Raw genomic sequence first — 24,671 nt, forward strand, 5'->3', positions numbered from 1 at the left:
AGCTGATGAGTTGATTCAGATTGCTTCTGGTTTGAAGATGTCACCCGAAATCACTCATAAGTTGTTGGTACAAAAGAAAAATCATCTTTTTATTCATCAGCGCGGAATACAAGTAGATACTTTTGATATTGATGTTAATCTTGTCGGGGATTGGAGGAATGAGATAAAAAAGTGTTGAGCAATCCTGAACATAAATTGCAGTATGGTTTGAAGATGAGAATTCTACATTATATTTTGGTGTGAACTGAAAAAAGAACGATGGTTTATTGTTGCGATGTTTGGGTTTTCCAAAGGTCATGAAAGTGATGTAGCAAGTTCATGAAGGAATATGTGGAGCACACCAGTCACAGATTAAAATGAGGTGGTTAATCCGTGGACATGGCTATTATTTTCCATCGATGGTAAATGATTGTATAAGGTATTCAAGAGGGTGCCGACAATGCCAAAATCATGGGAATATTCAGAGGACACCAGTTGATGAAATGCACACTATCGTAAAACTATGTCAAGTTCAGGGGTGGGCTGTGGATTTGATAGGTAAAATCTATCATCCTTCATCTAAAGGTAATTCTTTTATAATTGTGGCTACTATTATTTCACCAAGTGGGTTGGAAAAATATGGAATCCAGTTGATTAATTTTTCACCCCATTATCCACAATCCAATGGCCAAGTTGAAGCTTCAAACCAAGAGTTGATTAAAATGTTGAAAAATTATGATGGTGGATAACCCCTGAGATTGGCACCGGTTGTTGTTGTCGGAAACCTTGTGGGCTTATCGAAAGTTAAAAAGAAGTGCCACTAGTTTAAGTCCTTTTACCTTGACTTACAAACATGATGAAGTGATGTCTGTGGAGGTAGAGATCTCTTCTTTGAGATAGATGAAACAAAATGAGTGATCATGGAATTTGAAGATTTGGATGAACTAAGAATGAAAACGTATAATAATTCGATGCTTTAGAAAGCCAAGTAGCCAGAAGTTACAATAAAAGAGTAAGTAAAAAAATGCTTGAGGGAGAGGATGCAGTTTGAAAGGTGATTCCGCCCCTTGGGTCCAAAGATAAGGAAATCAGTAAATGGCCGTCCGATTGGGAAGGACCATTCAAGGTTTATAGAGTGTGGGATGAAAATGCATATCGGTTGGCAAATCTGGATGAAGAGCCACATTGAAGGTGGATTAATGGCAAGTGTGGGGACCCGAACGTTAATCACGTTCTAAATCATAGTTATGACTAATTAATCAATTAGTATAAACAGGGTCTAAATTTTTTTTTAAAATGCAAAGCGGAAACGTAATGTAATTAAATTCACATTACATATTAACATAATTATTGTATGATCTACAATAATCCAACTAGGTTCAACTACAAGTCAGTGCTGAATCCTAAGTTGCTTCAAAGCCCGGATCTCCACGCTATCTAGTCCAGCCTCGTTCTCTTCTTGACCCTGATCCTAGCCCACCTGTTGCCATGCACACATACAAACAAGACAGCAGTCGGATAACTCCGGTGAGATATAAATATCCCAGTATAAATCATGTATACATGCCATCATATAAACAATATAAAAGCATAAGACAGCAAATCATATTCTATATCAAAATCATGATATGAATCAATAACAAGAATAGATCATATTCTAAACATGTACCCTGATCCGGAACATAATTCAATATCAAGAATAAATCATATTCTAAGCATGTACCAATATCAGGAACATAATTCAACATCCATCAATATCAATCGATATAACTGTCACTCAACTCGTGACTCTATGTTTTAGACTAGATTCAATCCTAGCCTAGGGATCCCGGTTTCCAAATGTGGTGTTCCTATATCGAATTCCGTAATAGAAGGAACTCTGTTCCTATTACTCGATATAACCAAATATGGTGTTCCTATATCGAATTCCGATATAACCAATTATGGTGTACCTATATCGATTTTCGTAATAGAGAGATTCCAATTCTATTTACTCGATATAACCAACATCCGGTGTCCTGACCTATCCGTCATAGACTGTAGTTCTATCGCTAATATCGTTATCTTGAGACATCGTGCAATGTTCCCGTGGCGATTCCACCACTATCAGGAACTTCTGTCACAAGATTACTCATCTCATACCTGCTATCTATACTCAAGAAAGCAAGTACATCAGTCAACTCAATGCAACTATCAATGCAATAAAATAAAGTATGTGATTTAGGGAAACTCGAGTCAAACCTCACTCGAGTTGTGCAATCCCAACTCAACATTAATTTATACCTTTAGCTTCTCGCTCAGAAGAAGAAGAAGAAGAAGTCCCGACTCTATCTCGGTCCATTCTCAATCAGACAATTACAATTGAATAGGTATAATATCAATACACAACTCAATTCAATACCTGTTCTGGTTAATATTCAAATCGAAGTATACTCTGATCAATATCGAATCAAGATGCCATCTAAATCAATACCGAATCTGATCAATATCAATCAACTGATGTTTCGACGGTATAACAATACAGTCTCGATAATCCCCGTCAGTCCGAACATCACAGATATAATACTAGAACTCATAATAGATATCGATATCAGTCATAATCTCAATAACAATACATATCTGATATGAATTTTCAGTCAAATCGAATCTGAAAATCATAACAATTACATAATCAGTCTGTTTCTCAATCTGACTTCGATTCTATGATGTCTAACATGACAATAACATCATATATGAATTCTATTCAATTCGGACAATAGCATAATTTCAAAACATGTCAAAACGTAGCAAAAATTACGTCCAGTTGTAGCCTACGTTGCTTGGAACACAGTACTGAAATCGGATTCAAAATCAGACGGTTGGATTTCTCACAAATCGGATTCGAAAGTTTCTGAAACCTTTCTCTTGCCTCTTCCTCGTTTAATTCTGAAGAAAACGTAAAGGGTATACATATATATATCAAATTGCATGCATATGAGACGTGTCTCATTTTTCTTGAATTCCAGACGGCGCTCGGGCGGTAAAAAAAATACCGCTCGAGCGCGGCATTTTCTGCCCAAGCATTTCCGTTTTGTACCTTGGCGCTCGGGCGGTAATATTCTACCGCTCGGGCGCCACATTTTCTGCACGAGACACATTTCTATTGAACATCGGCGCTTGGGCGGTTACTTTCTACCGCTCGGCGCCAATTGTTCTGCCCAAAACTCATATCATTCATATTCTTGGCCCAATCTGGTCTTGAACTGGTCGGGCTATAATAACTTCAATTAATCAACAAATCATCTCCGACTAATTTCAGATTACGTAATTATACCCAAATCATTTCAGATTACGGTAATCAAATTCTTGGGCATCACAGCAAGTATGAAACATTATTATTCCAATAGTTGGGCAGGGTTGCCGGAGACAGATGGTTTATAAAATTAGAATATATGATAAATATTGTACAAAGTAGGTTGGATGACCACTTTGGTTGATTTTGTCATATTGACTTACAAGAAGTTTCTGTAAATATGTGAGGAATATGATTTTAAATCATAATTTGCTAAACTTGTTTGTAAATAATGGTACTGCACTTGTGAATAAATAAAATTTTTGTTCATTGAGTTTTTGGTGGTGTTGTAGTTTTAAGAAAGGGTTTTGGTAGATTTATCTTGTTTTAGTAGCCAAGTTAGCTGTGAAACACCAATAAAGATTGTCATTTAATTTTAGTTTTTGAAGGTAGACCATGGAATTATGTGGTTTGTTTCATACTAACGTTATGTTTATGTCATTGGTTATGTGCCATATAGGAAAACAAGATATTCGGCCTTTTTTACAAAAAAATTGACATGATAAAATACAAATATATGTAAACAAATCCAAAACCGCATGTATAATGTTAACAACATGTTTCGTAGAACAAAGAAACTCATTTTTTCAACTCTACACATCAGAAAGACACTTGTCAAATCATGACAAACAAGTACAAAAAAACTGCACCTACTATCTCTAGTCTATGTGTTTTATTTCTCCTCAATGTTTATGATGCTCAACCGCTTGCAAAGATATTCATTCAAGCTTGGTAATTTTTTTTGGATTGGCCAGCGGCACTAACATGATGCAAGATTTTTCATCTCCATTGGTCTTTAAGGTGATTTCTTGCATTGGCATTTGAGGTTCTCAAATCCTCGATTCTCCCATTATGTTCTCTGCAAAATAAATTAAAACAGTTGAGAAATCAATATAGTGGTGATTAACAAAACTATGAATGCTCAAATAAAAAACTAGAATAAGAACATCGGCTAAGCAAGATGTAAGGTGATCAAGATGTAATTTTTCTTGAAGTCCCAATAGCCAAATAAAGGTTTTATAATTCATTATTTAGTGTTTATGTGTGGCGAAAGTAAAGAAAAACCCTAAATTATTATGTTTCTACTTGGGATCCAATTGTAAAGTTTCATTTGAACTTGGAGGATTAATGGGTCAAGCCATGCTCTCACAAATATTGAAGGATAAAAATCAGGTGTTCCACGAGTCCCAAGAAAAGAAACACAACATTCCGACAGAAAGTAGAAAAGGCGAAATGCAAGCTAGGAAACCTTGAGGAATATTCTGTCAGATATGTTAGAAATTGGTGTGATGTCGATGACCACCAAATTAATTCCTACTCTTTTAAATAAAAACGAGTGTAATGGTGAGTAGTGTCGAATCCACAGGGAACGGTAGATTTATTTCTTTTGATACTAAAAATAAAATAAAAAGGAGGGATTTGTTTTGATAATTACTAAATAAAGTAATCTAAACTAAAATTACCAAAGAAAGAATACTGAATTTAGAATTTAAAATTAATCGACGAGAATAAATTGAAGAATTTAATACGAGAAAATACTGATTCAAGGGGATTCTACTATTTAATTATCTCACTGTTCATCGTTTAACCAATCACTTATTCATGTTATTCCAAACAATTAACCTTAGAATAATAAGGATAACTGCTAAAATTCTTGTGTTTTCCTAAATTAATTGACCGAACCCAGCATCCAGTCAAAACTTACCAATAATCAACTGGGCACGATAGCGTTCCATATTAATTAAAGATATCATTTTAGTTTGGTGAAAACAGTTAATCCTAAAATCTAACAACCGAGATAGCTACAATTGGAAGATCTAGTTCCGTCGATTTATTTAAATTACACATGTTATGATAGCACAACACATCTAACCTATTGTTACTCACGTACCAATCGTTCATGACAATTACGGATCATTGAATTCATGGTTAGCATTAGAAAATCATACATCAAGTTAAATTGTCAGATTAATTGACGTATAACATTCATATAATTAAATCATAAATCAACGAATATTTGGGCAAACAAGAATAATAAATTAAAGTTCAAAAACCTCACGGTGATAAAATTAAACAGTAGACTATCCCTTGAATCAGACTAGAAAATTAGCCAAGCATGGTTTGATATAAAATATCCATAAAAAATAAATAATAAAACATAAAGAAAATGCAAACTATTTTGTTAGGAGAAAAATTGGAGTCTTGCGTCTTCTTTCTTCTTCTCGTGAGGATGGAATGAAAAAAATGGAGAAAAGTCTTCATGTCGCCTCCTTCCTTTGTTACGTGAATAGTGTGCTCGTTTGGGTCTAAATTTTTATTGCTAAAAAGCCCACTAACCTCTTAATTAATCCTAATCATAAAATATAAAATAATAGATAATATTTTATTTAGATTTTCCCTTCTTGCAATTTTTTTGGCAGCTGAAGTATCGTCACAAAGCGTGGCCACCCCTTATTCCAGGACTTCTTTTGGTTTGGTCATTCACTTTCAACTCTATCTTGGAAACTTCAAATGTGATAAATATCGTACCTTTTTAGCTCAAATTTGCTCCAAGACCGTAAAAGTTCCTCCTACAATAAAATTACACAAAAATGTATCAATTAAACATATCGGAGGTTGGAATAATGAGAAATATGAAAATAAAAATACTAACTGTTATGAACCTATCAAAATCTCCCACACCTAAACGATGCTTGCCCTCAAGCATAAAATAGATCAACTCATTATCTCAATTTTTCGTCCTCCTTCCGCTTCCTCTACTTATCCAAAAACATTTTTTTCATGCAACAAGACATTTTAATTTCAGAGCATCTCACAAAATAACATCATGAACAATCACTGGAATCATAATGTGTAGAAAGTAAAATGCATGGGATTTAACAACTCCTCACAAGGTTCGCTCATTCCGCTCATTAGTGTCTAGGATATATATCAACAAACTCTCATGTCAAATGCATTGAAAATTTTTACCATATGCTTGCAAATATATCACATCCTTCCATAAATGAATGAATTAAAATACACAAACAAAAAAAACTATAAATGGGTTGTAACGTGGCTAGGGGTAAGGTAGGATAAAAGGGAATAATGAGTTATGGAATTGGAGAAATCATATGCACTTTTAGCAAAACAATTGCATTCAAATAATAACATCTTCAATCTCATTATAACATCAAGAGCCCTCTCTATTTTTTTTTTAGTTGTTTGCTCTTCTTTTCTTTTTCACTTCGTCTACTTCTCTTCTTTCTCTTTCTTTTTTTTTTATTTTTGTTTTTGTTTTTGTTTTTTTTTGTAGACGGTGACTATGAGGTTTCGAGATTGAATAAATCCCAACAATTCACACTATTTTGGATTGAATGATGCTATTTATGAAAATTTTATATGATTTTCCAATTCAAGGTTCAAAAAAAGGGATAACCAACCAAAAAAAAAAAGATTTATCACGGCTTGTAATGTGGTTATTTTTATTCAAAGAAAAAGGCTGATGCTCAAACTTGGTTCACTAGAGGTTTATGAATCAGGGTAGGCTCAAAGAACAGCTCAGATGATGCGAAAGAAAATGGTTTAACCCTAATGCCCTTATCATTTTGTCTATGCACCTAATCCAGCACAAAGTGTTGACAAAGACATGTATAACAATACAAGTTCTAGAAAAATTAACAATGCAATGACAACATACAATCAAATAAAATGGAGCATGATATCATGATTGCTCATAGGCTCAAAGCTCACCAAAGAAAAAATATAGCAATTGTGTTAAATCCCACACACTTGTCATCTCTAACTATCATCAAGAGCAACTTATTCATAATGCAAACGTGAGAATGAAAAAACATTTGCACGCAAAGAAAACATCATTTTTTTTCGCATCGGAAGTAATCAAGATTCAGAAGAAAGAGATAACAAATGAACTAGATGCTAGGAACTAACAACGTTAGTATTTTTTACTTTTATGCAAAAATGAGAAGAAAAAAGAAATTAAAACGAGAAATAAGGCAATATACCCTCCCACACCTAAATGTGGCAATGTCCTCAATGACACAAAATTAGATGCACAACATAGACAGTAAAAGCAAGTAAGGAAAGTTAGAGAACTCCCCTGAAAATTGTTGGGCATCATAGAGCAAGGTGTCTTATTGTTGTGGTGGACGCTGCTGTGAGAGAGAGAGAAAAAAAAAATAGGTTAATTTTTTTTTTTTAAAACAGTAGAGGTGTTTCAACAAGGCGTGGTCACGCCTTGTGCGAAAACCTCTACTAGGATTTTTTTTTTAAATCAGTAGAGGTGTTTCAACTAGGCGTGGTCACGTCTTGTGCGAAAACCTCTACTAGAATTTTTTTTTTTGCGCAGAAGTGGTATTCTTATAAGGCGTGGTCACGCCTTGTTAGAAGACATCTTCTGCCGAAATGTAACAAAAATTATACTATTTTAAAAAAAGAAAACGGAAAAAAATCAAAATAATAAAAACCAAAAATAAAAATAAAAATTGGGTTGCCTCCCAATCAACGCCTCTTTTTATTGTCGTTGGCTCGACTTCATTCTTTCTTGTTGCTCATGGTGGTTCATATATGATCAATTTGTCCACTTTATTCCGCTTAAATATTTTCATAGCAAATTTCAGCAAATGTTTGTTTTCTTTGAATTTCTTGAAAATCTCAATCCCTTGGATCTTTCTTCCCTTTCTTATGAGTACCTGCCTGGGTCGATCTGCAGGAAGTTTTTGCGCAATTTTATATATCTGCGAATCAGATAAAGAAAATATAGTGTTAGAATTTTCAATAGGTCTTTCAATAATCTCCTCTAAATCATCCTTACCAACAATTTTTGAATTTTCTTTTGACAAATGATTAGCGATATCAAGAGTATTAATAGTGCTTTCGCTAAGAGGATATTTCATGGTACCATAAATATTAAACTTAGCAATCTCGCCATCAAATTCCATAGTAAGGGTACCACTATTAACGTTTATGACAGACTTTGAAGTTTTCAAAAATGGTCTTCCTAGCAAAATTTGACTGTTTAAATCATCATTTTCTATGTCAAGCACATAAAAGCCAGCAGAAAAAACCAAATTTTCAACTTTCACAAGAATATCTTCAATTACACCTCTAGGATAAACAGTGGAGCTATCAGCCAATTGAATCACAATGCTGGTTTCAGTTAGAGGTCCAAGTTCTAAATAATTATAAACAGAATCAGGCATGACATTGATAGAAGCACCCAAATCCAACATAGCCTTTTCAAGTCTAATATCGCCAATACTACAAGAGATAGAAAACATACCTGGATCACTGCATTTGATGGGAATAGTTTTTTGAATAACAGCAGAAACATGTTCTCCAACATTTTCTCTTTTACACCCCTTCAACTTATGTCTCTTTTTTGTAGTACACAATTCTTTTAAAATTTTAGCACAACGAGGTACTGGTTTAATGGCATCTAATGAAGGAATATTTACCTCGCCTCTACGAATAATGTCATTCAACTCCTTAATACTTTCACATTTCCTGTTCAATGCAAGAGGGAATGGGGGAATAGGTTTATACTCAAATAGAGGAGAAAACTTACCTTTCGGAGCATCATCTTGATTGATTATTTTATCCTCAACTTTTATCTCATTCTCTTCTTTTTGCTTGGCTGATGCTTGTACCCCAATTTCTTGAACATCCAATTCTTTACAATTTCTCAAAGTAATTTCACTCACATTCTCTCTTGGATTCACCACTGTCTGAGAAGGTTTATTACTTAAATTTTGTGCTTCCAACTTGTGAATTGAGGTCGCCAACTGTCCCACTTGAGTGCTCAAATTCTGAATGCTAGCCCTCGTTTCCTGTTGAAATTTTTGAGTGTTTTCAGCTAAGGCCTTTACAATTTCATCTAGAGACATACCTGAGTTGGGTGCTTGTTCTGGTGCGTGTTGTTTGTTCCAATTCTGCTGTGGATATCCCTGTTGGCCTCCTTAATTCTTATAGCTGAAATTTGGATGATCCCTCCATCTTGGATTGAAGCTATTAGAATATGGGTCATATCGATGCTGGGGCTGCCCAGGAAATCCACCAATCGCATTGGCTTGTTGTGTGGGTTCTTCTTGTTGTGACGAACACGTCTCTGTAGGATGTCCCACCATAGCACATACACCACAAGCTTTTACCTGTTGCACCTGTCCTGCAACCAACTTTTCCAAAAGAGATGTCAAAGAATCTAACTTTTGATCGATAGGAGTAACACTTACCTCATTGACTTGTCGTGGAGGGTTGTCTTGCCTAGTACCAAACTGTTGTGCATTGGCAGCCATATTGGAGATTAGAGCTCGTGCCTCTTGAGGCGTTTTGTTCACCAATACACCTCCACTTGCATCATCAATCATGTTCCTATCAAAGAGCGAGAGTCCCTCATAAAAATATTGAACCGGTAGTTGTTCTGGAATCTGGTGTTGTGGACAACTGGCACACAACTGCTTGAATCTCTCCCAATACTCATACAAAGTTTCCTCATGCAGCTGTCTAATCCCACAAATGTCTTTTCTAATATTTGCTGCTCGTGAAGCTGGGAAGAACTTCTCCAAAAATTGTTGTTTCATATTGTCCCAAGTTATTATGGATCCGAAGGCAGGTAATATAGCCAATCTTTAGCCTTGTCGGCTAAAGAGAATGGAAAAGCTCGCAGTGAAATTTGTTCTTCTGTGATCCCTTGAGGTTTCATGGCTGTGCAAACAATATGAAACTCTTTCAGATGTTTATGGGGATCTTCACCTGCAAGACCACGAAAAGTAGGCAATAAATGAATCAAGCCAGATTTTAATTCAAAAGTAGCGTCAGTAGTAGGAAATTGAATGCATAATGGTTGTTGAATTACATTAGGATTAGCTAACTCCCTGAGTGTTCTTTGAGCTTGTCTTGCCATTTCTTCTTGGTCACTTTCACTTCTTTCAATCTCAAGATCACTGCCAGATTCTCTTTCTGTATCGTTGGATTCTAATGATGCGTTCAAATCAGGAGATGATGATGGTTGTGTTTCACGCCTTAATCTTGCTTCTTTTCTCAATCTCTTAGTTGTCTTCTCGATTTCCGGATTGTATTCGAGTTCACCTGTACGAGAAGAACGAGGCATAAAAAATAAAAAAAATCAAAAGAAATTAACCTTGCACTGTTCCCCGGCAACGGCGCCAAAATTTGGTGTGATGTCGATGACCACCAAATTAATTCCTACTCTTTTAAATAAAAACGAGTGTAATGGTGAATAGGGTCGAATCCACAGGGAACGGTAGATTTATTTTTTTTTATACTAAAAATAAAATAAAAAGGAGGGAGGGATTTGTTTTGATAATTACTAAATAAAATAATCTAAACTAAAATTACCAAACAAGAAAGAATACTGAATCTAGAATTGAAAATTAATCGACGAGAATAATTTGAAGAATTTAATACGAGAAAAATACTGATGCAAGGGGATTCTACTATTTAATTATTTCACTGTTCATCGGTTAACCAATCATTTATTCATGTTATTCCAAACAATTAACCTTAGAATAATAGGGATTGCCGCTAAAATTCTTGTGTTTTCCTAAATTAATTGACCGAACCCAGCATCCAGTCAAAACTTACCAATAATCAACTGGGCACGATAGCGTTCCATATTAATTAAAGATAGCATTTTAGTTTCGTGAAAACAGTTAATCCTAAAATCTAAAAACCGAGATAGCTACAATTGGAAGATCTAGTTCCGTCGATTTATTTAAATTACACATGTTATGATAGCACAACACGTGTAACCTATTGCTACTCACGTACCAATCGTTCATGACAATTACGGATCACTGAATTCATGGTTAGAATTAGAAAATCATACATCAAATTAAATTGTCAGATTAATTGACGTATAACATTCATATAATTAAATAATAAATCAACGAATATTTGGGAAAACAAGAATAATAAATTAAAGTGCAAAAACCTCACGGTGATAAAATTAAACAGTAGACTATCCCTTGAATCAGACTAGAAAATTAGCCAAGCATGGTTTGATATAAAATATCCATAAAAAATAAATAATAAAACATAAAGAAATGCAAACTATTTTGTTAGGAGAAAAATTGGAGTCTTGCATCTTCTTTCTTCTTCTCGTGAGGATGGAATGAAAAAAATGGAGAAAGGTCTTCGTGCCGCCTCCTTCCTTTGTTATGTGAATAGTGTGCTCATTTGGGTCTAAATTTTTTTTGCTAAAAAGCCCACTAACCTCTTAATTAACCCTAATCACAAAATATAAAATAATAGATAATATTTTATTTAGATTTTCCCTTCTTGCAATTTTTTTGGCAGCTGAAGTATCGTCATAAGAAGTGGCAACGCCTTATTCCAGGACTTCTTTTGGTTTGTTTATTCACTTTCAACTCTATCTTGGAAATTTCAAATGTGATAAACATCACCTTTTTAGCTCAAATTTGCTCCAAGACCGTAAAAATTCCTCCTACAATAAAATTACACAAAAATGTATCAATTAAACGTATCGGAGGTTGGAATAATGAGAAATATGAAAATAAAAATACTAACTATTATGAACCTATCAGAAATATTGAAGGGCAACCACCAATATAATCAGCGTTGATATGGAAAATCACGTCCAAGATATGAAGGAGATTGAAGATGATATTTATTTGACATTTGGAGGGTGTTACATTGGTGGTAAAAAAATATAATGGATTATGTGGAACTAGAATGTTACAAGGTACTACTCATTCAGGCACATTTATAAGCACCTTGAGTGCATGAGCATGAAAGCATGACATATTCTACAATGTTTTTTTGTTATGGAGGATTAGAAAAATGGTGAAATATACTACTCCTTGAGACAGTGTAGCTGGATGCAAAAGTGTTTGAGAGTGGTGATTTGCTTGAAAATTGAATGGTGTCCCAGTAGTGAACCCAGATGCGACGACAAATGGCGAAAAATCGATAACAGGTAAGTAAGGACACGGCGGCGGAATCCAAGTTGAGGGTTATTGCTAGAGAATTATGAAGAAGAATATGTAAATTAGAATTTGGTCTTCATGTCAAATTTTGAATATGTGTCAAAGTGGGCTAAAATAATGGACTAAACATATAAATAGTCAAATTCTCCAATGGCCAAATTGGCTACGGGAGGCAATTGTTCCACCTAAAATCTGCCAAAGCCTATCAACAGAAAGCCCATCAGATATGGAAGCTCAAATGTTGCCAAGTCCACGAGAGCTGCAGTTGGTCCGAATAACGCACGATTGAGGAAGTTGACTTACTATCCATGATGAATGATCATGGAAGATGGTTAAATCACTGGAAAGAGTTGAACAAAAATAGAAAAGAAGAATCAGAAAACTCTCTTGAAAAAACTACAGCAAAGTTCCCGCAAATTCTTTCAATAATTTGTTCGCTTATTTTTAATTTCCAACTATTTACTTTCTTTAATTTTTGACATATTTTTTCAGGTTTCTTGTAAAATGTCGTTTGAGTTCATAACATAAATTAAATTTGATGTTGTTCATGTTTTTTTTCTGTAATTGTCATTATCTTTCTCAACCAAGTTCTTAGTATTGAAGTCATACTGAGATAATTATAACAAACGGTCGAATCGGGACACACAACGTTTGATAATAAAAGTATGATAATTTCATATTTAGCAGGATCACGTTTCTGGCACGTCCATAAGTTTTCGTGATAAACAATATGAATATTACTTAGGATATATATATATATATATATATATATATATATATATATATATTTGCGTATAAAAAATTGATAAAAATTAATATCACCATTTCTATCGTTTCATACATGTGATACGATCAACAAAAGATATGTGATAAAAATAATAAGAAAATGAAAAATAAGGATAAAATATATAATATGGTGAAGTATATGTCGTTTGATGATTTTAAATTAATTGATTAATTTATGAATTGTGATGTAACTATCAAAACACCCCCATCATATCTATATTATACCATAAAGCGAGATGGTCATATCTATACTATACTATAAAATAAGATAGTTTTATATTTATCTATATATATCACTAAATTTGTAGATATAATTTATAAAATGCAAAAACAATTATAGCTATCTATACTATCTATATTATTATTATATTATTAAGTTTAAGACACTTAAAGTAATTAACTTTTGATGTCATTGTTTGTTTTCATAATTATATATATTAATAAAGTATTAAAATTTTAATACAAGTTTTCTATAGCTCAGCGGATGGAGTATTTATTTCTCATCAAGTTGTAGTTTCAATTCTTGGATCTTTTTTTTCTATTTTTTTTTTAATTCATATATCAAAATTACAATGTAGTCTTTCATTATTTCTTATAATTACATTTTGATCCTCGTTTAATTATAAATAAAATGAATTATAAAAAATATTATACGTGCAGGCGTTGCTTGTGTCGATACACTAGTTCCAATTAAGTCCCAGCTATGGGTATCAAATCATGAAATGGAGAATTGGATTAAGCAGCCCATTTTTGTCTCATAAAAGCCCAAATATTTGGACCCATAAACTGATTTTGTATTGGATTATGGAGCCCATTTTCTTCCCACAAAGGCCCAAATATTGGACCCATCTTCTGATTTTGTATTGTATTGGCAGCCCATTTTCCCACATAAGCCCAAATATTTCGACCCGTCTTCTGATTTTGTCGTAAAATGCACACTTACTAATAATAATTAACGCAATATTATTTTTCTCTCATATTTTTGGCTTCAGTAGTAATCAGCAAACCCTAAATCAGAAATTCCGTTGCTGTTGATTAACGATTTCAATTTTCTGGGCATTGTCTGATTAGTTCTACGTTAAGGTATTGTTCTTACTCCTTTACCTTTGTTAATACTTATGTGTTTTTGGTATTCCTTAATTGTTGGAAAAAATCTATCTGAATTTTGATCGGGTGTAACGATTGATTTTATGCTGAAGATTTATCGGAAAATTTCTGTGTTTTTAGTTACCAATTACTGAAACTTTTGCATTTTCGTTTGACGGGGAAAAATGTGTCGTTTGGTGTTGAATATGCAAATCAAGTTTGTTGGCTCCTTTTTCAGCTAGACTATGTGTACTTTTGATTTGTTAGAGAAGAGGTTTGATGGGTGTTGATGAAGGCTGTTTTCTTAACCCGATACTTAAAAATTCGGAATTATTGATTGAGAAATGATGAAAAGCAGCTACCTTGGAATGTTTTACAATTATCACATGGGCAGATGATCTGAATGTGGACATCTTGCATTCTCTGCTTATTTGTTCGTGTTAGGAAACTGTTTGTTTGCATGAAATTTGTTATATCCGTGTTTCATTTTGTTATCTCCTTTTATAAATTTGTGGAGGGAGTTTACAGAATCTTGTAACTAGTTAACCTATATTTCTAACGAAGTTATTACCTTCTTGTGGAAATTTGATTCTGGTGATAGTGTGATGTGGGACACACTTGCAGAGGAGCAGAACCAGCATTTTAGTCGCCTATGCCAATTCTGGGGTGAAGATCAAGCCAAGGTAAGTGTCTTGTGTAGTTCCCTGTTGTCAGTGTCATCATTCAAACGTTAAATGTTATTTTCCTGGCAATACTTTGGCTTTTTTTAAACGGTAAATTACTCTCTTTCGTGTGTGCAGATGGAACCAGAACCTATTGACGAGCAACTGAAGCAAGAGCGTCTGAGAACACGATGGACCCCAGCACTTGATAAGATCTTTGCAGACATAGTTGTGAAGCAGATCCAACTAGGGAATAGGGCTAATAATGTTTTTGACAAGAAGACATGGAACCAGATTCGTGAGGAATTCAATGGACAGACCAATCTCAGTTTCAATAACAATCAGTTGAGGAAACATCTGGACGTCCTCAGGACGCGCTATCACAATTTGCAATCTGCTTTTAGCCATAGTGATGCGATGCAGGATCCTTGCTTCATGGGGTTTGATCTATGGGATGACATAGGGGTATCTCCTTTTATACATAGCCACGAATTTGTATACTAATGACATGTCGATCTGTCACATTATTTCCGTTTATAAATATCACCCGATGCATACAGGAACAGCCCAAGACTGAACCAGCCAAGACCAAGGATTGTCCTATTTATGAGCAGTTATGCACAATATTTGCAGATTCTGGTGTGGATGGAAAATATGCCCAATCAAGCCACTATGAAGAACTTGACAAATCTGCTGGAAACGAAGCCTCGGGTGCAGAAGGTGGAAACCCATGTATCAAAACTCCATCGACATCAAAATTTGTGCAAGGAAATGGATCTTCGTCGCAAATCATTAGCCAGAACACAGCTGATAAAAAGAGAAAACGCCCCACTGAGGCTAGTTCTGTAACTGATCAAGGCAACTGGAATGAAGAATCAAATGACATGATGGCGAAAGTCCTCTTGGACATGATTACTTCTTCAAAATTACGGACAGCTACCAATCCTCTTGCCTGTGAAAGATTCACCATCACCGAGTGCATAAAAGCATTGGATGAGATCGAAGGTATTGAAGACTATGTCTACTATGCTGCCTTGGATCTCTTCCAGAATCCTAATTTTAGGGAGACATTCCTATCTCTCAATAACAATGGCGTACGATTAGCATGGTTGCAAAGAAAGTGTACAAGTTTTGGCCAGTGTGAAATTGTCTTGTAAATGTCGTCAGCTGCATATGTTTTGATGGAGGGGGAGGGAGTGATGTGTTGGTGTTAAATATGTACAAAATCTTTCGATCTCTGAAAGGGTGGTATTTTGAGGGGATAGAGAAATAGCTGAACGGAAGCATGCAGAGTTGTTCGCATCTATCACAAATCCATTTAGATGCTTTAGCATAGATGTTTGTTTAATACATATGTTAGAACCGCGTTTTGTTTTCCTTTTCCGTGTCTGGTTCTTTTGGTGGTTAATGGGTGAAGAAAGTTCGAACTCACGACGTCTCCCATAAAGCCGGAGATGATACCACTTATATCGGTAGCGCACACAACACCCACAACAGAGAGCACGATGCATTAGTAGTCGATTATTTTAGTAGATCCATTTTTGGTATTAATGTTTTGTGTAAACTAAGATGAAAATTTTTGAGAGGTTCAAAAAAATGTCGGAATCATCACAAGAAGACAAGATTGTACAAATACAATAATTTCTCAACTTCTTGCAAAGAATGAATGCATGTTCTTGTAAGAAAAGAAACAAGATCAAAGTAACATCGTCGATCTCGGAGTTTCTCAATGAAGATACGTTTGAAAATAGCACAAACAAGCTATTTTCGCATTTAAATACTTTCTCCCCAAAATTAATTGGGTACAAAACCTCAACCCAACGAAACGTGTTACTGCAAACTAGTCGCCAAAGGGTCCTTTCTACCCTGTGGAAAGGTTTTCTCCGGTATCTAGTCGTCATCCTTGAATTCTCTGTCGGAGGGAAAAGCAAAAAAGTTACTTGGATTAGCAGGGAAAACAGGTAAGCTAGGAATATATAGAGGTTTGGAACAAAACATTGAACTTGTGTTTGTAGTGTGCGACTTCTAGAAGGATATCAAGTACCCAAAAAAGGGATAATGTCCAATTTTACCTAACCCGAAGGATCCAACTTCTAGAATGATATTAAGTCAACTTTTTAGCTCTAAAACACAGATTCTCACTTGTTCTCACAACAAGATTTTCATAAGAATGAGAAGATTTCTAGGTGCAGCAGCGATTTTCCTTTTTCGTGTTAGTAAGTGTTTTTCACATAAATTTTATGATTAGTTTCTTTCATCTGTTCCTAACATTTCCAACTGCAGAATATGATGCTGAGGTACACCAGGACCATTGGTAAATAACAGTTCATGGTCGAGATAGAGGGAATCGGAGAGATGAGATAAGCACCTGCGGTCGAGATATCTAGGTTGAAAGCCGCTACCTTGGCATGTGGTGCATGTTAAAGAACCAGCCCCGTTACAGTTTATGCATCCTGAGACTTCCTTTTCACCCCCTCCGAGCTCTACACTCACGCTGCCAGAACCCATGCAAAATCTACATTTCTCTGCAGAAAATCACCATAATTTTTAGATGTAATTTTTAAGAGCACCCAAGTTTTTCGGCTGAAAACGCCAGCAGGAAATACGATATATTTTGAAATGTGACTAGGGGTGTAATTGATCAAATTCCTCGCCTGTGATGAGGCCACCCGTCATGTTAAAAGTAACAACAGACGTTCTATTTCTTGACAATCTCAAAGTTAAGGTTTCGAAATAACATCCATGAAAAAATTTGTAATAGAAGAAGTATTCTTCACATTTACCGGAAAACAATAGTAATCTAAACAAAACACAAAAAGAAATTCGAAATTCTAAATTCAAACTCATCGCTCGAAAGGGTGTGAATAGCACAAGTGCCCAAAAAATGCGGTGTCTATGATTTAACAATAAAGGTAACAAATTCATAAAATTGGGCCAATGAAATGACATGAGTTAATACTTGATACTTGTGGTTTACATAACCGAATTTCTTGGAAAAAAAATCGATAAATTATTGCATATGGAACTAATTGTTGCCTCATTCATCTGAATCATATTACTTGATTCGGAGAACTTATAATGCACAAGCACTTGACAATATTTGCAAGATATTTGGAATCTTATAATATATCCCTTTCTTGAACAAACCCATGTTCAAAGCTTGTTATCTGGGTATGTCTAGGCCTGAGCCACAAGTACATTGAAGGGAAGTAAGATCGAGCAAGTCAGAGGTTAGTCCTTTATTCTTGAAAAAGTGACTGAGGAGGAGTCAAATTGAGTATTGATAGTTATCATATACGTAATGCTATGTCCCAGATCGAAATGTTGGTGCAATATGAATCATATTATAAGGGTGTACATGGTTTCATCTTTTTCTCGATATAAATAGAGATATAACTTAATCGCTAATGCCACCCAATGTACATGGTTTCATTTGCAACAACCCTCATTCTATGGTGCCAGGGAGTGGCAAAACGTTTTGTAAAGGCTCTATTTTTGAAAATCAAAAGCAGACAGTAATTCGGAACAGTCGGACCAGCCGTTGCTCGAGCATGAGCAAAAAATTAATCAAACTCTACATTTTCAGCAAAGCAAAAAGTGTTCAACTCTTATTTCATTCACATAAACACTTGTACATACTATACCTCCATGCCCAAAACACAAGGTCCCCAGATGAGATATATAACAACTTCTGAGCTTAGTACCTAAAGTACTGGTCACGTGGTGCATAAATTCAGGGCATTGATAATCCATATTCATATATGAACACATAGATAATCAAGAAAACTACTTACGGGCACCGCTGCCATTGCAGGGAAAGCATGGCTGAGTGTTTTCTCTTTTTGCCTGAAACATCAACAATGTCGCTAAAACACCCAACTTTTACCAGATATTCAAGTCCCAGAAAATATTCCAAGTGACTAGACTAAACTAAATCTTACAGCATTGTCGATTTGGGATTCATAAAAAACAGGAATTCCAATCCCAACTGCAATGCTGACCACTCCCACAGATATCGCCACTATCTGGAAGACAAAACTAGAACAACTAAGAAAACCCATTAAAATCAGTAAACAAAACACTGTTAACCAGAAAGCAGAGGCCATCAACCGTGCTCTGGTCAAGTTCAACGGCTCTGACGCAAGGATAAGAAGATGGAAGCCGCTGAAATTTAAGGGATTTCCTTGTTTGGGACAATGCGGAAGAGGACTTCACGGGGCAGCAGAGGAACGAAGAGCTGAGCTGAGAAGCTGAAGCTGAAGCAGATGCCACCATTTTCATTGTTATTTTCTGCACAGTTGACCGAACCAAATTTACGAGGAACTGTGTATTTCTTGGTGGGATTGTTGAAATTGTGGCAAAAAAAATATAACTTTTGGAACAATCTTCGATTTTTCTGGTGGCTCTTCCTGAATCCCACAGTTTGGATAGTGTGGGGTTAACTTCAGCTTGCAATCTCGACCAAGAAATCACGAGAATTCTTTGGGCCTGGGCCTTTATTTATTCCGGTGTGTGATGGGCCTAAGCTTAGCCACATTGCACTCCACGGCCCATTTTCTGAGTTCAATACAAATCTATAAATTTGTTTGGCTAGGCCATGGGTGAGGTTGAAGATCCACGTGGTTTCGAGTTCAAACGGGGTTTAGATTCGACTCATTGTCATCCTTAATTCGAGTAGTTTGCAGCAAAAATGAAATAAAATCGAAAAAAAAATTTGCAATGAGATATATGAACACCAAACTTTGACGAGTGTCATGACTAAAAGTCAAAACATGTCGATTTACATTACCGATTCTACAATTTACATCGACACTCGGCTTCCACGTAAACATATTCTCTCTATTTTAATTCCACGTAAGCACGCTTAGTTCCAACTAAGCAGCCTTGTCCAAAAACGAATAAAACAAAAATTCCAAATTAGTAAACCAAAACTACATTTTGACAAGTTCCGAACATGCCGGTTCATCAAGCTAATTTTACAATCTTCCCTACTTTTTGGCATAAAAACCATGTCGTCCCTTTGGGGTAATTTGGTATGTTGCGAATTAGGTATGATAAAGACCATCCAACGAAGTTCATCATTGTAAAGCAAGTGACCAAGTCTTCGAGTAAAGTGGTAAATATAGACATTTTTAATTGGATGCAATAATCGTCTCTGCTTGATAGAACGATCGAACCGTGTTGTTTGAGCTGCTGTGCGGTTTAAACGATTTGAGTTGTACCATTACCACCAGCTATAGCTTTTGGTAAAGCGGCAAGCGCTCGATCCTACAACTAGTATCAGAGCCAAGGTCACGGGTTCGATTCTCATTGATTGCAAGAAGTGTAATTATTGGGAGAGAGATTGTTGGGTGCAAAAATTGTCCCTATTTGGTAAAGCGATCGAACCGTGGTGCTAGAGCTGTTGTGTGATTTAAAAGATTTGAGTTACACAATTACCACCAGCTATAGCGGTAAGCGGTCGGCCCTACAATTATTTTTACCTAAGTAGTAATATTATCAATATTCTCAATTTTGAAAGAAGCGTAGAATCCAAGGGTTATTGTCTTTTTGATATCTTCTTTCCCAAGTGTAATCCTACCAATAGGATAAGATATACTTACTAATCGATATTTTATATGTTAGGACTTTGGACATTAAGTTGTTTGATTCGAATACATTTATTTTCTTGTTTGTATCAAATATATAATCTCGTATCATATTTAGTAATATTTTTTCTACTCTTTTACTAATATATGTCTGATTATTTTGAGGTCTGGTAAATTAATCAAGTATTTGAAATATAATAAATGATATACGTAAACACTCATTAACTAAGAGTAAAATTAGAAAGTTGTTTGTCAATCGATATTTACAATGAATTTCTTAATCTACGTAAAAAAAAAACATGTCTATATAATTGAGACGAGTGTAGTACTTGTTAAAAAGTTAAAAATATTACTATATTATTTAATATTTGCTAACAAAATAAAATAATAACGTATCACAAAAAGTATAAAATTAAATTTAATATAACACAAAAAAAAACCTATTAATTTGAAATAAATTATCTAAAAATTGGAAGCAACTTACAACGACAAAGTTTCCAATTGTTTGTCCAAGGCAAAAATTTGTGTGCGACGATTTCACGGGTCGTATTTTGTGAGACGGATCTCTTATTTGGGTCATCCATGAAAAATTATTACTTTTTATGCTAAGAGTATTACTTTTTATTATTAATATCGATAGGGTTGACTCGTCTCACATATAAATATTCGTGAAACTGTCTCACGAGATACATATTATTCATCCAAAACAAATTCTACAGTAACATATCACTTAATTGGATTCTTTATTAAATAACATGTTCTAGTATAATCAATTAAGATATGCCACACACAAAGTATCACAAAGTATATGTAACATTATAATTGTTATATTATTATAATTATTAAAATTTGATTTCTTGTACTATCTTGTCCAATCAATTTAATGAGATCCTTTTTATTAGCCTTTGTGCTCCAAACATTAATCTTTTGAAGTTTATAATGATGAGAACCAACCAATTGATGTAATCTTTCTAACTATATTTTATAGATGGTTGCTTCTAAATTTTATTTATTTTTGAAAAGGGCTTCTCAAATCATGTTAGTACTAGATAGAATGATAATAACTAGTGTGGATGAGTCGAATGTTGGAGTAATGTTTCTTTGCATTCAATATGCAGCGGAAGTTTAAAAGTTTTCAACAAAAATTAATTTGCCAATCAAATATTTATTGGGTGTCGTATGATTCAAATCCCAACAAATATAGACTTTTGTTTATGAATTACCTCCCACTATTTACATTTTTACCACCTTCTGATAAAAACGAGAAATCAAATTTCTTTAGTGAGTACGAAAGATCTAATTGCTAAATTATGATCACGAATAATATCAGTCAACCATAATTTCGAAAAGGTAGAGCTCAATTGCAATCCTTTGTAACCTCACATAATTTGCATCACGTTTGATAGTGACCCAATAATATTATGACGTTTATCTTTACGTCTATAGCTCGATCCATCAATATAAAATCTTAGTGGACGGTTGTCATGATATTTTCCAATAATATTAGCCGAGTTCACGGGAGTTCCACATAATTCACTTCAAGCATGTCAGTGAAAATCGCAGTTTTCCGACGTCCATGACTTCCCAATAATATGAGATAGACACTGACCACACGTAGAGTTAATCATGCAATCATTGTGATGCAAAACAAGGAAAATTTAAGCTCCGTTTAATTTTTCTTTCATAGGCTTGTTAAAAAATTTGAATCTTATTTAAAATTAAGGATTTTAATTTTGAAATTTTTTTTCTCATCAATAGTTTAAAATCTCGTGTCATGTTTTTTATATATTTATCTGATTAATGAAACTCTTGTTATTATAGTAATAATAACGCATATACTGATTATGTGTAACATATCACATGTATCATAAATAATAAAAGATGATCGATAATCGAGAACTATTTGATCTTTGAGAGCCATATACGGATCCAAGTCCAAAATCTAGGTAAATATAAGGATGCAATATTACATAAGCTTATAATATTCACATGTCTTCGATCTTCAAAACTTTTGATGATCTGATACCACAATTTTGAAATCTTAACCTTTAATTTCAAATAATAAAACATGCTTACACATAATCAAAACCAATCACATACAAACAACTTATATCCTCGGGACATACCCCGGCATATAGATACATATACATATATACTGGGAAACAAAACATAAAACCTCATCCCAAACTGTGACTCCCTCCAGAAGTACCCTCTCCGGCCTCCTGATATCCTGGAGTACCTGCCATTATCCACATACAAAGACAACAACAGCCCCTCTTGGGGGTAAGCAAAGCTCCGTATGGAACAACCATCATATATACCACAAGTATCTAAACAATGATATATGGTATGCAATGCATGTATGTCGTGGAGGTATCAGGTCAAATGCCCATCCACTGAGCACATGTCAGAATCAAACGAATCACTATCAAATCAATGCTCGAGCTGGCACACCGGCCTCAATAAGGGATGCTCGTATGATAGCGTCGACGAAGCGCCATCAAATCCCAAATCTCAATCAATCGTCGGGGCCACAAATGTCTATGCTTTAAGGGTCATATAATACCAAACATAGAATTGTGTTCACAAACCCCAGAATCAAATCAAGTCATATCAGGGTATCCGAGGATCATAGTTCAACGTGCATATCATGTATCGATGTATGCATCAAACGATGTGTGTTAACAAAACATTTATTTTATACATCGATATTGAAATCGTAATGTCATGTATGCCATATAAACTCAACAAATAAGGCATATAGACATGTATTCTCATTCCAATCAGTCAAACCAATCCAACATATATCATATAATACAGATACATGTCGCATGTTACCTGGTCGCAACATACCTCAATTCTTCGTTCCAGTTGATGTAGCCTGAAGATATCGGTATAATACTTTATCTACATCAATAACATACTCATTTCAATCAATAACATCATTCAAAATCATTAATATGAATTTCAAATATCTTTTGAAACTTCAAAAATTCATATCAAATCGAAATCAGTACATAATTCAATTCCGACTTCGAATACGAGTTTCTTGTCGGTTATTCTACTACATATAGGAATTTAAACTTCAAATACATGTTATTCCAGCACTTTCATATTTAGAGCTGCTGAAATTAGAAGAAATTTACCTCAATCAGAAGCCCTCGACACGATGATTCCGAATCTATAATTTGTTTCGTGTTTGGAAAACGTTTCGAAGTTGATTCGGACGAAAGAAATCAAATTTCCCTTTCTCTTTTCGAAGTTATTGAATAGGAAATGAAGAAGAAAGGAACAAAAATCTCATTCTTATCCCCAGCGCTTCAGCGCTCGGGCGGTAGAATTCTCGCGTGCACCCGAGAGCGAGACGTTCTGCCCCCGAATTTAACTTACACCGCGCTCGGGCGCGGCATGTTCTGTTCGGGCACAATTTTGTGCTACACTGGCACTCGGGCGGTCATTTTCTTCCGCTCGGGCGCCACAGGTTTTGTCCCAAAATATTGATTTTGTATTTATTGGCGTCCGGCTTTTCCACTCAAGCTCTTATAACGTCAATTCATATTCCATACTTATTTCTCATTTTCAGCGTCAAGATTTAACTCAAATACATAATCACATATCAAATTCATGAATTATCGATAATCACATAAGATTTACGATAATACGATACACGGTACTTACATTTCTCCCCCACTTAAAAGATTTCGTCCTCGAATTCTCAAAATTAAAATCAGTAAACGGATCAGTATATATTGAATACAATGGAACAGGTGGAATAGAATCAAATAAATGCGGATATGCATCTCACATTTTGCTTTCCAACTCCCACGTTGACTCCTCCAAATCATGCCGTATCCATTGTACTCGAACTAGCGGAATCGATTTATTACGCAATGTCTTTTCCTTTCGATCCATAATGCGAACATGTTGGTCAACATAGGAAAGAGAAGGATCAAGTTCAACCTCATCAGGTGCAAGTACATGTGATAGATCTGGTTCATATTTCCTCAGTATAGAAACATGAAACACATCATGAATGGCAGATAGAGCTGGTGGCAATGCCAGTCGATAAGCAAGATCACCAACTCGATCAAGGATCTCGTATGGACCAACATATCGAGGTGATAACTTACCTCGCATGCCAAATTGAACAGCGCCTCTAAAGGGAGATAGACAAGAATATCATCAATAAATACGATAACGAATCGGTCAAGATAATCTCGAAAGACACGATTCATTAAATCCATAAAGACAACAGGAGCATTCGTGAGACCGA

General features: G+C 34.9%; 3 protein-coding genes and 1 non-coding gene across 5 annotated transcripts; 2 read left to right on the forward strand and 2 right to left on the reverse strand.

The window, feature by feature from the left end:
* Positions 1–7,860: 7,860 nt before the first annotated feature.
* On the reverse strand, positions 7,861–9,195 carry LOC140819045 (uncharacterized). Its single transcript, XM_073179057.1, has one exon. It carries the CDS (start codon positions 9,193–9,195, stop codon positions 7,861–7,863), a length of 1,335 nt encoding a protein of 444 aa, XP_073035158.1.
* A 537-nt stretch (positions 9,196–9,732) lies between these two features.
* LOC140820382 (small nucleolar RNA R71) lies at positions 9,733–9,840 on the forward strand. Its single transcript, XR_012115457.1, has one exon. It is a non-coding gene; the product is annotated as a small nucleolar RNA R71 (small nucleolar RNA).
* Positions 9,841–14,012: 4,172 nt separating this feature from the next.
* LOC140819489 (L10-interacting MYB domain-containing protein-like) lies at positions 14,013–16,187 on the forward strand. Of its 2 annotated transcripts, none has more exons than XM_073179606.1 (4): positions 14,013–14,145; positions 14,750–14,831; positions 14,949–15,275; positions 15,371–16,187. In XM_073179606.1, exons 2-4 carry the CDS (start codon positions 14,754–14,756, stop codon positions 15,965–15,967), a joined length of 1,002 nt encoding a protein of 333 aa, XP_073035707.1. In that variant the 5' UTR covers positions 14,013–14,145; positions 14,750–14,753; the 3' UTR covers positions 15,968–16,187. The 2 variants fall into 2 exon arrangements, with proteins under 2 accessions (XP_073035707.1, XP_073035708.1); XM_073179607.1 differs by having other exon boundaries at positions 14,040–14,145; positions 14,750–14,802.
* A 228-nt stretch (positions 16,188–16,415) lies between these two features.
* On the reverse strand, positions 16,416–19,248 carry LOC140819490 (protein SPA, chloroplastic). Its single transcript, XM_073179608.1, has 5 exons — positions 18,921–19,248; positions 18,752–18,835; positions 18,605–18,656; positions 17,179–17,335; positions 16,416–16,722 (listed from the first exon to the last, which is right to left on the reverse strand). The coding sequence occupies exons 1-5, from the start codon at positions 19,089–19,091 to the stop codon at positions 16,701–16,703; spliced, it is 486 nt and encodes a 161-aa protein (XP_073035709.1). The 5' UTR covers positions 19,092–19,248; the 3' UTR covers positions 16,416–16,700.
* Positions 19,249–24,671: the final 5,423 nt, after the last annotated feature.

This window comes from Primulina eburnea, chromosome 18 (genome assembly GCF_022965805.1).
Source record: "Primulina eburnea isolate SZY01 chromosome 18, ASM2296580v1, whole genome shotgun sequence".
Taxonomy (NCBI): Eukaryota; Viridiplantae; Streptophyta; class Magnoliopsida; order Lamiales; family Gesneriaceae; genus Primulina; species Primulina eburnea.